Source organism: Canis aureus, chromosome 18 (assembly GCF_053574225.1).
Source record: "Canis aureus isolate CA01 chromosome 18, VMU_Caureus_v.1.0, whole genome shotgun sequence".
NCBI classification, from domain to species: domain Eukaryota; kingdom Metazoa; phylum Chordata; class Mammalia; order Carnivora; family Canidae; genus Canis; species Canis aureus.
The window spans coordinates 28,004,009-28,016,198 of NC_135628.1; the positions used below are offsets into that span (position 1 = coordinate 28,004,009).

Below are 12,190 nucleotides of genomic sequence, written 5' to 3' on the forward strand. Positions count from 1 at the left end.
ATCATTTTTACTTTGAAAGCTTAAGAAATAGATTTTTCTAAATGAAAGATGGGACTCCAAAGGAATCTGCAAAAATGAGTCTAAAGAAGTACCAATAAAATAAAATTACTCAAACCTCTACCATAAAAATGTAAGAACATGAGCCACTTCAATGAAAAGAAGTGACTTTTCTTGGTAAGAGGATAATCGTTAAATCTAGTCATTTCCATAGGCAAATTTGGCATACATCTGAGCTCACTATATAGCTTATAATAAGAAATAACAACTACTTAGCACATAGCAGTTTGTAGAGTTTCCCAGAATATTAACTTAATAAATAATACGTATTTGGAAACAGTAATATTACAATGTATACTTAAAAGTGTTGCAATAATAACACACATACATCATGCAGCTGCCCAGTCAATCAACATGGACTGACTCCCTACTATGTGCACAGCCGAGAGTCAGGACATAAATGCTATGCTACTAGTATCAATGATAGTTCATGAATCATGATGTTTGTGTTTCACCATTAATATTTTTCCACTACTACCCAAATGAATACTAGCCTCTTTATATGATTTATTTAAATAAATAAAAGAGTGTAGCCAATTTAGGATTACCTCACATTTATTTAGCAGCCCAGTTTCTTGCAGCCGTGACCAGATGCTCTGTATTCGTCCAGCATGCTCAGGGTGGGTGGTGGAATTGCCACAAATGCACTGGTGTTTCAGCATCAGAGGGTCATAGGCAATTCCTTCAGGACAAAGAAAACATAGCACAAGACTGAGTAATGATACAAAGTAATGATACAAGTTACATGACAATATAATTACTCCAAAAAAAAAAAGATATTCTTTTAAAAATAAATTTACAAATAGAGAAATAATACAATTTCTTATGTGCAAATTCCTAGCCCATAAGAGCTGTTTAGTCCTTCATGTCTGGATATAAATGCAAAAAAAAAAAAAAAAAAAAAGTTTAACCTATGGATTAATCAGAACTCAGATCCTAGCTTGGTAAATTTATAGTGATGAAGATGGTAATATATTTTTTTAAATTTTATATATTTATTCATGAGAGACAGAGAGAGAGAAGCAGAGACACAGGCAGAGGGAGAAGCAGGCTCCAAGCAAGGAGACCGTGGGACTTGATCCCCGGTCTCCAGGATCATGCCCTGGGCCGAAGGCAAATGCTTAACCACGGAGCCACCCAGGCATCCCGAAGATGATAATATTGTAAGAAACTTCAAATTTTTTAAAATACTATAATTTTAGCAGTATCTTAAATCATTATGAAGTATGTTTAGACAAATAATCCAAATCAGTAAAGGTCCAAATTTTATCACTAAAACCACAAAATGAACAAAATAAAAAATAAAAAAAAAATAAAACCACAAAATGAGCTGAGTCTCTAAATCATGAATTAATTTCGCAAGTAATTCCAGCTTCACTTTAGAGCAGGCCTTGCATTAAACTACAAAACTTTCCAACTGCTTGCCTATTCTGCTTCAGAGTTGTGCAGAAAGAGCTTCTTCCCTGCTTACTGTGCTTTTCTCAAAATTTATGCCAATCTGTAATCAATATGGACACTGTAGATCTTACAATTCTGTGGGACATTTGAAGTGTTTCTCTAAAAAAAATGAAAAAGAAAAAAATAAGTCAATTGCACTACCTTCAGTAGAGATTCCAAAGATACCTAATGAATAAAATCTGCTTTTAAATTATCAAGAGTTCACGTATTTCATATTTTAGTTAGACCCTATGATGAGAAAGATTTTTAAAAATATGATGAAATAAACTATTATGGGGATGCCTGGGTGGCTCAGTGGTTGAGCATCTGTCTTTGGCTCAGGGTGTGATCCCAGTCCCGGGATCGAGTTCCACATCGGGCTCACTACGAGGAGCCTGCTTCTCCCTTTGACTGTGTCTTTGCCTCTCTCTGTGTGTCTTCTGAAAAGATTTCCACCCTTAATCCAATTCCTTGGGGAAAAACACGTTACTTACAAAACTGCCTAAGCATGGAGTGAGGGCAGAAGAATCCAAGACCAAAATTGAAGAGCAAAAGTAACTGTATTCAGATACAGGCCAGTAATTTGTGTTGTAAAGTAAGTTTAATTAATGCATTTTATTCTGTATTTCACTCACAATCTCATGTTAGAGAAATGCTACTCAAAAGGGAAAATATTTCTCTGAGTGTACTAAATCAAGCAGAATAGTAACATATGTATTTTGAAACCATGTGGTAAAAATTATATCTAAGAAAAAAACATCACTTTGCTGGCCCAAATAATATCCAATCTTAATACTAAAATGGCTTCAAAATCTATCCTATGCCCCTTACTTACATTTTCATTCTTAGTGCTCATTCCTCTAAGTAGTATACTTGCACACTTATCTATTCAATTGCCCCTCCAAAATCTCCATTTGGATGTCTCATGGTTTTTATAAAGTGAGAATGTCTCAGACTTGAGTTCATGATCTTAAACCATACACTTTGTCCCTCGTTTCAGTAAAGGACATCATGATCCATCATTGCTCAAGCAAGAAACCTTAGTATCCTCTGGAAACTCCCTCTCCAAAGAACTAAGAAGTAAGTAGTGTTTTCCCTTCAAAAAACAACATGAATCACTTGATGATCTCCAGCCAAAACCATACATAATCAAAGGTATTATTGTCTCTAATCTGAACACCTAAAACAAAGCCTTGTAACTGGCTACCTGACTTTTACTCTGTTCTTTTTGCCACATAACAGTTACTTTTGCTTAAATATTTTGGTGACATGACAATATAATTACTTCAAAAAAAGACATTGATTAATCTAATCACTGATTAGAATAAAATTCCTCAAGGCATAGGTAGGCCTCTCCCCAGTTCTTCAGCTTTCTCTCCATGTACCTCTTCCCACAAAGGCCCACCTTCCATTCTTCAAAACAATCAAAATCACACCAGCCTTGGGATAAGTATATATCATGTTCCATCTATGCCCATAATTCTTCCTTCCTGCCCCCCATAACTCCAGCCCTGATTTGGGTAATTCCTATACACTTTTCAAGGCTAAATGATGTCTCTAAATTAGGTTTGCTACGATATGTCCTCATAGTATCTTCTAGGTCTTCGGAGCATTTATCACAATTATGTAATTGTCATATAATCTTGTTAATTGTACATTTTCTTCACTATCTGCTGAGATCTATGAAAGCAAAGATCAGAGTTATAGTGTTTATCTCTGAACTCATAGTGTTTATACACATGCTTGGATATAGTAGGTCCTCAAAAGTATTTTTAATGAATGACTGAAAAATATAAATAAATGAACAGATGTAAGAACTAGGTCAGTTATCTCCATTATAAAGTCTTGCTTGATGAACCTAAGTGGTGGATCTCCTTGGAATCCTTAATTTTTTTAGCCTTATTTCTTTAGTATTCTTTTCTTTTATATGCCTTACCTTCCTACTGGCAAGTGCTTCTACTACAGATATTTAACTTAATCAGCTTTATATTTCTGCACAGTATTTTGCACAAAAAAAAGATGAATAAGTATCTTTAAATAAAGTCCAAAGGAATACATGTAGAAAGGCAGAAGGGAAAGCAGGCAGACATAAAAAGTAACATTCAATATATAAAGATATACAAGACATGTCTTTGAAATTCAGATGTATCAAGTATATAAGTTCCTATTACATAGCAGGAACTGTTTAGTATATATCCTTCCTTCCTTTCATTCTCCTTCCCTCCCTTCCTTTTCTTCTTTTTCATCACAAGTATACTCTTTAATCCTTACCACCTATTTCATCCATTCCTCTGTCCACCTCCCCTCTGGTAACCATCAGTTTATTCTCTACAGTTAAGTCTATTTCTTTGTTTGTCCCTCTTTTTTTTTCTTTGCTCATTTATTTTGTTTCTTAAATTCCACATATGAGTGAGATCATAGTATTTTTCTTTTTTCTTTTTCTGACTTATTTTGCTCAGCATTATATCCTCTACGTCTATCCATGTTGTTGCAAATAGCAAGATTTCATTCTTTTTATGACTGAATAATATTCCATTGTGTATATATATATATATATATATATATATATATATATATATATACCACATCTTCATCCATTCATCTATCAATGGACACTTGGGCTGTATCCATAGTTTGGCTATTGTCAATAATGCTGTAATAAACGGGGGTGCATGTATCCCTTTGAATTACCGTTTTTGGGATTTGGGGGGATAAATATCCAGTTGTGTGATTCCTAGATCATAGGATAGTTCTATTTTTAATTTTTTAAGGAACCTTCATGCTATTTGCCACAGCGACTACACCAGTTTGCATTCCTACTAATAGTGCAAGAGGGTCCCTTTTTTTTTCCACATCCTCACCAACACTTATTTCATATTTCATTGTAGTTTTGATATGTATTTTCCTGATAATGAGTGATGTTGAGCATCTTTTCATATGCCTGTTGACCATCTGTGTGTTTCCTTTGGAAACATGTCTGTTCATGTCTTCTGCCATTTTTAAAAGGAAATGTTCATTTTGAGGTGTTGAGCTGTATCAGTTCTTCTTATTATATATTTTGGATACTAATCCTTTATTGGATATGCTATTTGTGAGTATCTTGTTCCATTTAGGAGGTTGCCTTTTAGTTTTCTTGATTGTTTCCTTTGCTGTGCAGAAGTCTTTTATTTTGATGTAGTACCAATAGTTTATTTGTACTTTTATATCCTCTTGCTTCTGGAGACATATCCAGGAAAAAAGTTGCTATGGCTGACATCAGAGAAATTACTGTCTGTGCTCTCTTAAGGGATTCTTATTGATTCAGGTCTCACATATAGGTCTTTAATCCATTTTGAGTTTATTTTTGTGTATAGTGAAAGAAAATGCTCTGGTTTCTTTTGCACATAGCTGTCCAGTGTTCCCAATACCATTTGTTGAAGATACTTTTCCCCATCGTATATTCAGTCCTCCTTTGTCAAAGATTAATTGACCATATAATTGTGAGTTTATTTCTAGGTCCATTTTTATGCCAGTACCATATTGTTTTAATTACAACCACTTTGTAATATAACTTGAAATCTAGTCTTTGTGATACCTACAGTTTTATTTTTCTTTTTCAAGACTACTTTGGATATTTGAGGTCTTTTGTGGTTCCATACAAATCTTATGTCTGTTTCTTCTAGTTCTAGTGAAAAATGCTGTTGGTGTTTTCATAGGGATTGCATTAAATCTGTAGATTGATTTGAGATATATAGACATTTTAACAGTATTTGTTCTTCCAACTCATAAGCATGGAATGTCTTTCCATTTCTTTGCATTGTCTTGAATATCTTTCATCAGTATTAGTTTTCAGAGTACAAGTCTTTGACCTCGTTAGTTAAGTTTATTTTGAGATATTTTATTGATATGGGTGCAATTATAAATGAGACTGTTTTCTTAACCTCTGGCTGCTTCATTATTAGTGCATAGGAATGCAACAGATTTTACATTGATGTAGTATCCTGCAACTTTACTGAATTCATTTGTCAGTTTCTAGACAAATTATTTCCTTCTTACAAATTTAAATGCCTTTTATTTCTTTATGTTATCTAACTGCTTTGGATAGGATTTCCAGTACTATGCCGAATAAGAGTGGTGAGAGTGAACATCCTTACCTTGTTCCTGACTTAGCGGGAAACCTCTCAGTTTTTTACCATTGAGTATGATATTGGCTATAGGGTTTTTTATTTCTATTTTTTACTATTTTATTTATTTGAGAGAAAAAGAGACAGAAAGCAAGCATGAGGGAGGGGTAAGGGGAAAGGGAGAAGCAGCTTCCCCACTGAGTAGGAAGCCTGATGTAGGGCTGGATCCCAGAACCCCTGGGATCATGACCTGAGCCAAAGGCTGACGCTTAACCGAATAAGCCATCCAGGCGCCTGGGCTGTGAGTTTTTCATATAAAGCCTTTATTATGTTGACATATGTCCCCTCTAGACCTACTTGGCAGAGGGTTAACTCTTCTATAAATGTTTGGTAGAATTTGCCTGTGAAGCAGTCTGGTGCTGGACATTTATTTGTTGGGAATTTTTTTATTACTGATTCAATCTCCTTGCTGATAAGTAGTCTGTTCAAATTTTCTATTTCTCCCTTCTTCAGTTTTAGTAGGTTATAGGTTTCTAGGAAATTTATCGATTTGCTCTAGGTTGTCTAATTTGTTCACATGTAACATTCCAAATATTCCCTTACAACTGTTTGTATTTCTTTGTTAGTTGTTATTTCTCCTTTTTTATTTGTGATTTGAGTCCTTTCTCTCTCTCCCATTTTTTTTTTTTTAATGAATCTGATTAGGTTTATCGATTTTGTTTATCTTTTCAAAGAACCAGCTCTTGGTTTCATTGATCTGTTTTACGGTGGTTTCTAGTTTCTTTTATCACTTATTTCTGCTCTATTATTTCCTTCCCACTGCTGGTTTTGGGTTTTGTTTGCTGTTCTTTGTCTAACTACTCTAGAGTTAAGGTTAAGTTGTTTGAGATTTTTCTTCTCAAGATAGGCTGTATTGCTATAAGCTTCCCTCTTAGAACTGCTTTTGCTGCATCCCAAAGGTTTTGGGATGTTGTGTTTTCATTTTTGTTTGTTTCCATGTAATTTTTTTATTTCTTCTTTGATTTCTTGGTTGACCCATTCATTGTTTAGTAGTATGTTATGTAATCTCTATGTATATGTGGGCTTTCCAGAGTTTTTCTTGTGGTTGATTTCTAACTTAATAGCATTATGTCCAGAGAAGATACATGGCATGACTTTGATCTTTTTGAATTTCTTGAGGCTTCTTTTGTGGCCTAATATGTGATCTATTCTGGAGAATGTTCCATGTGCACTCGAAAAGAATGTGTATTCCGCTGTTTTAGGATGGAATGTTCTGAATATGTCTGTTAAATCCATCTGGTCCAATGTGTCATTCAAAGCTACTGTTTCCTTGTTGATTTTCAGTTTGGATGACCTGCTCATCCATGTAAATGGGGTGTTAAAGTCCCCTACTATTATTTTATTACTATTGATTATTTCCTCTGTGTTTGTTTTATGTATTTGGGTACTCCCATTTGGGTGCATAAATATTTACAATTGTTATATCCTTTTGTTGAATGTTTTAATATATTTCCAACTACAATTTCATAATACATAAAAGATATATTAAGGATATCAGACACAAAAAATACGTCTCACTGTGAAAACATATTTTTCAAGACTAGAGATTTTATTTAGTTGCTAAATATTTTTCACTACTTCATCTCTTAATATTATCTAACTTTAGTTCCACAGTACTGTTCCTCTTTTAACAGTATTTTCTCCACAAACCACTGCAAAAATTATTATAAAACAGGTTATGGTAGCTGGAAGTTATTGCCAAGTATCTGGAGATTATAATACAAAGTCCAGAAGCTCTTGGAAAGACATTTGAATTTAAGGGGAAATAAATAAAGTCTGGAACTCTAAACCTCCACTTACTCATCTTAATGATGTAGCAATGAGGTGTTAACAGGTAGAGTGCAAGGTGAGACTTTAACCTCATCCTTCATCTCCATTCCTTTCCTCTTTTTCTTTTTCTTTTTTTTCTTCTTTTTAGAAACAAAGACTTATAGGGTGAGAAATAAACCTGCCCTTCTCTTTGGGATTCATATGGTATTTTACTTTTCTTTGACCCTTTCTGCCCTACTGGTTAACATTTGCAACATAAACCAATGGATCAATCTCTCTCTTGATCAATGGGACAAGAGTTAAAATTAGGATTTGGGAAAATACACCAAAGAGTCTTAACATAAAGTCTTTACTATTTTAAACCCTAGAAGTTTATTTCCCAGAAAAAATATTTTTTGCTACATTTTCTAGATATGCTTGGACTCTATTTTCTCTGGCTTTCAGTTTAATTAAGTAAGATAAGTATTTCAAGCACCTACTGTCTATCTTTCCCCCTTTTAATCATTACATATAGTTAAATCATTATTTAGCCACAAGATCTATTCTTGTCTTCAGGTTTATACCCAGTCTCATATCAACTATTAGGTTGAGTCTACTCTGGTCTATGAGGAGAGCTGAGTGTAGAATCTTTAACCCTAAAATTTCTAATCCTGATTCTTGGTTCTTAACATTCATATAGCTTTTCTGGCAACTGCTTGAGGTTTTACACCTTCTCAAGGAATCTGCTCTACAAGGTTTATTAAACATCTTGCAGGGCCAAAGGACAGAAAGTTAGCATGATACAAATGTATATAGTATGATATCTTTCCTGAAAGATGTAAATGCAATAATCATTCATTGAATGTTCATTATTGTCTGGGCGCCAGCAATTTTTTTTTTTTTTTTGAGAAGGAGCATGTGTTTTACTGGGGAGAGAGCATTTCTCATGACCAACAGATGAAGATAGCTCAGTGGGCATACTGCACATCATACTCAAAAAGGTACACAGGAGGCTCTGCTAAGAAAGATGAGCTGGAACATGGGTTCCTCTTGGCAACTTCCCCACGCTTGTCCCTCCAAGGAGTCAGGACACTCACAAGCATTTTCTTGAGGCAATTGTGGTCCACTAGAGATAGAGCCCCTCAGGGGTGCCTTCTTGTTTTTCATAAAGAGCTTCTTTTTTTCATAAAGAGTTTCTTGTTTTTTAAATTTTGTTAATTTATTCATGAGTGACATAAAGAGAGGCAGAGACATAGGCAGAGGGAGAAGCAGACTCCCTTTGGGGAGCCTGATGCAGGACTTGATCCCAGTGCCCCAGGATCACGACCAGAGACAAAGGCAGATGTTCAACCACTGAGCCACCCAGGCATCCCAAGAGCATTTTCTTTAGATTTTTTTAAGTCTTCATTTATTACTTTCATTCTACATTCTCTCAAGGCCATCAGACCAGCTTCTGTACAGATGGCCTTGATGTTACATCAGACAGGACATCTTTAGCCATGATCAAGTCGTTCAGGGTTACATCATCAGCCAGCAGCATTTTACTTGTGTGGATCTGAAAGATGGATTTCTTAGTCTTTTAATTGGTCAGGGGGAACTCAGTCTCTCTGTCATTGCACCCTGGTCTGATAAGTGCTGTATCCAAAGTATCTATTCAGTTTGTGGCCATGATAGCTTTCATGTCATCCCTTGAATCAAATCCATCCACTGGTTCAAGAGTTCCAATATTGTTTGTTGAATTCCTTGCCATCAAATGTGAGTTATACCTTTTGTTCCAATGGCATCAATTTTATCAATAAACATAGTGTATAGCATATGTTCTTCACCAACTCAAAACAATTCTCAAATGAGTCTGGGCCCAACACCTAGGTACTTCTGAGTAAGTTCAGAGCCAACCATTTTCAAGAAAGTGGCTGAGGTTTGGTTTGCTACTCCTTTGGCTAATAAGGCTTTACCGATGCCAGATGAATAATAAAGAATGATACCCCTTTGGGGGAATTATTACCCATCTCTTCATAATATTCAGGATGAGTGAGAGGAAGTTCTAGTTTCCTGAATTTCCTGGATTTGATTGCCCAACTCCCCAACATTAGCACAGGTTTCCTGAGGGGTCTTTTCTACAGTCATCATTGTGACCAAGGGATCTGTGTCATCCATGAACACCCCAATGATGGCATGCACCTAGTGGCTGAGTACAACCAAGCAGCCTGGTTCTAAAAGATCCTTGTCTTTTACATAGGAAAGAATGCTAATTTAGTGTTCTGAGCCCACAGATGTAGACATGATAACATGACTGTCACCAATGATCTCTTCCAAAGTTCCTACCGACATAAGGGTCCCCCTCAGATCATCTGTCTTTGATCATTCCCTCTCTTGATTTTCTTCAAAGGCTTCATTTGTACTTGATTTCTAATGAATTCTTCTTCCATGAAAAGATAGTCTTTAATTCTAACTTCAAAATATTGACTGGCACTAAGTGTGAGGTGTCACCAGTGGCAGCTTGCTCACAGCATCTGGTCCCTTTGCTTTCTTCTTTTTCCCCACTCTAGTTGGTATAGGAGGTTCAGATTTCATTTTCTTATCCTTGTCATCTGTTTTTGCCATTACCAAGGCCATGACTACCACTTTGACCTATTTTGCTTCGACCACTCGAATCCTAGGTGCTAACAATTTCATTTTATTACATTTAATTCATGATCTAGTAGTAAAGATGAGGCTTGTATAAAAATAGTTATATGACATGGTTTTTAAAAAAAACTCTTAACAAGGCACGCCTGGGTGGCTCAGTGGTTGAATATCTGCCTCAGGCTCAGGGCAGGATCCTGGGGTCCTGGGATCAAGTCCCACATTGGGCTCCTTGTGGGGAGCCTGCTTTTCCATCTGCCTATGCCTCTGCCTCTCTCTGTGTGTCTCTCATAAATAAATAAAATCTTAAAAAAAACAACAACTCTGTACAGGAAGGAAGAAAAAAATTATGGGGATAATCTCTTAAAATATTTTTTAAATGTTTTAAAAGACCTGAAATGGGTATAATTATTAAAACAGATAATAAGAACTATCTCGAAGCAATGGTCATTTCTAATAACTTCCACTTCATACTTATTAACAGCTATTATACTTTCTGTTCATGATTCTCTATCCATAAGGCTTATCTTGCTTTTTTGTTCTGTATCTACTATATTCTTTACATTCTAACATCTGTAACACTTGTTATACTATCTTTTAATAAGTACTCTTTAATCAAAGTACCAGATAGTGTAATTATTAATTGTGAAATTTAATTTGCCCAGCACACAAATGAAATATCCAAAAGTGAATACTTAAAATTTGCTAAATTTTTTCTCTGAGTATATAAAAAGAATTTTTAAGATATAATCTTTTATGTAAATCATCTTTATCAGACTATCGGACAGTTAAAAAGGAAATGGATAGAAGAAATTCCACTTTAATCCTTCCAGCTAACACTGTATGAGATAGTCTGTTGAAACCTAGGAATTGGACTAGTATTGCCATTCAACAACATAGCCAAAGAGGAGATTCAACCAGCATATAAGCTGGAAAAAGTGAAATCAAATAGAAGTCACTAGACTTGCTGACAAATATGTGAAAAGATTTCTCTACTTTCAAGAATGAGTGAGCAAAAACAAACGCAAACTGAGGGCCTATGAGAATATGCTACAGAAACTAAAAAGGGAGCTATCATTCCTACTAGTTAGATCATTGAATATGATTTACTATAGGAACCAAAATAAAATTCTAGAAAACTTCTTGACATCCTCAAATGTCAAAAGACATTGACTCTATAAAATCTACACTGGAGGCAACAAAAGAGGAATTTACTTTTCAGGAAACCAAATCAGTGCTACTGATTATAAACTTAGAGATGGACACAAGGAGAGGAAAATACAGAAGTCAGAGAAGTGGTAGCTGAACAAAAAAATTGTAATTTCCTTCAAGGAGGAATTCAGAGTCATTGTATAATAGGAATAATTGAAGAATTTCTCCATAACTAGAAAGAGACATTTACATGAGCATGTAACTGCAAATGTTCATGATAAAGATGATTTGTTTTTGCTTGATTAACAAGATAAAGGAAACATACCATGAGACTACAGAGAAGAATAAACAGGCTGCTCACAAAGGAATATATACCAGTATAAATTCAGACCTCTTGTCAATGCTAAACTGAGATTGTCCAAATGCTTTAGCATTTGACCATATTTCCAGACTTTTCAGACAAAAAACATGTGCCCCAATAAGTCTGTGTCCAAGTATGTACAAAGGTAATAGAATGACACTGTCAGGCACAAAAAAGCCAAAAAATATAAATATACATAAATATGTATAAGTTATATATACTTACAAATATGTATGCTATATGTTATATAATACAAGTGATCAAATTCAGTTAATAATCTAAGTAAATAAAATAGCTGTTTTTACCATCTTCAGTGAAAGTTAGATAAGCAATTTTTCAGAGTTTTTCAAGAGAAAATTTAAGCATATATATTGAAAATGGTAATTTCAAAATTGATTATCTTCCCAAAAGAAATTAATGTTTTCATTCTGATACAGGTAGTAACAGATGTTTCTCTGAGAGATATTAAAATACACACACAGAGAAACATATACAGAATTACACACATACACATATACTTACAAATACACACAAGCACAATTAAGAACACAAACATATGTATAACTTTTCTTCATTCTGTTAAAGGGACCCACATAGGAAGAGGAAAACATACTGAAAATAAATCCATATTTGACTTATGATTACC

At 34.7% G+C, this 12,190-nt stretch overlaps 1 protein-coding gene and 1 pseudogene across 23 annotated transcripts in view; both read right to left on the reverse strand.

The window, feature by feature from the left end:
* HDAC9 (histone deacetylase 9) overlaps positions 1-12,190 on the reverse strand; it is a 1,013,161-nt gene that overhangs the window by 277,692 nt on the left and 723,279 nt on the right. For all 23 annotated transcript variants that reach the window (XM_077856623.1, XM_077856624.1, XM_077856625.1 and 20 more), the window contains one exon: positions 606-739. In XM_077856623.1, coding sequence (XP_077712749.1) covers positions 606-739 — 134 coding nt within the window. The remainder of the gene's footprint in view (positions 1-605; positions 740-12,190) is intronic.
* LOC144288442 (26S proteasome regulatory subunit 4 pseudogene) lies at positions 8,753-10,035 on the reverse strand (annotated as a pseudogene).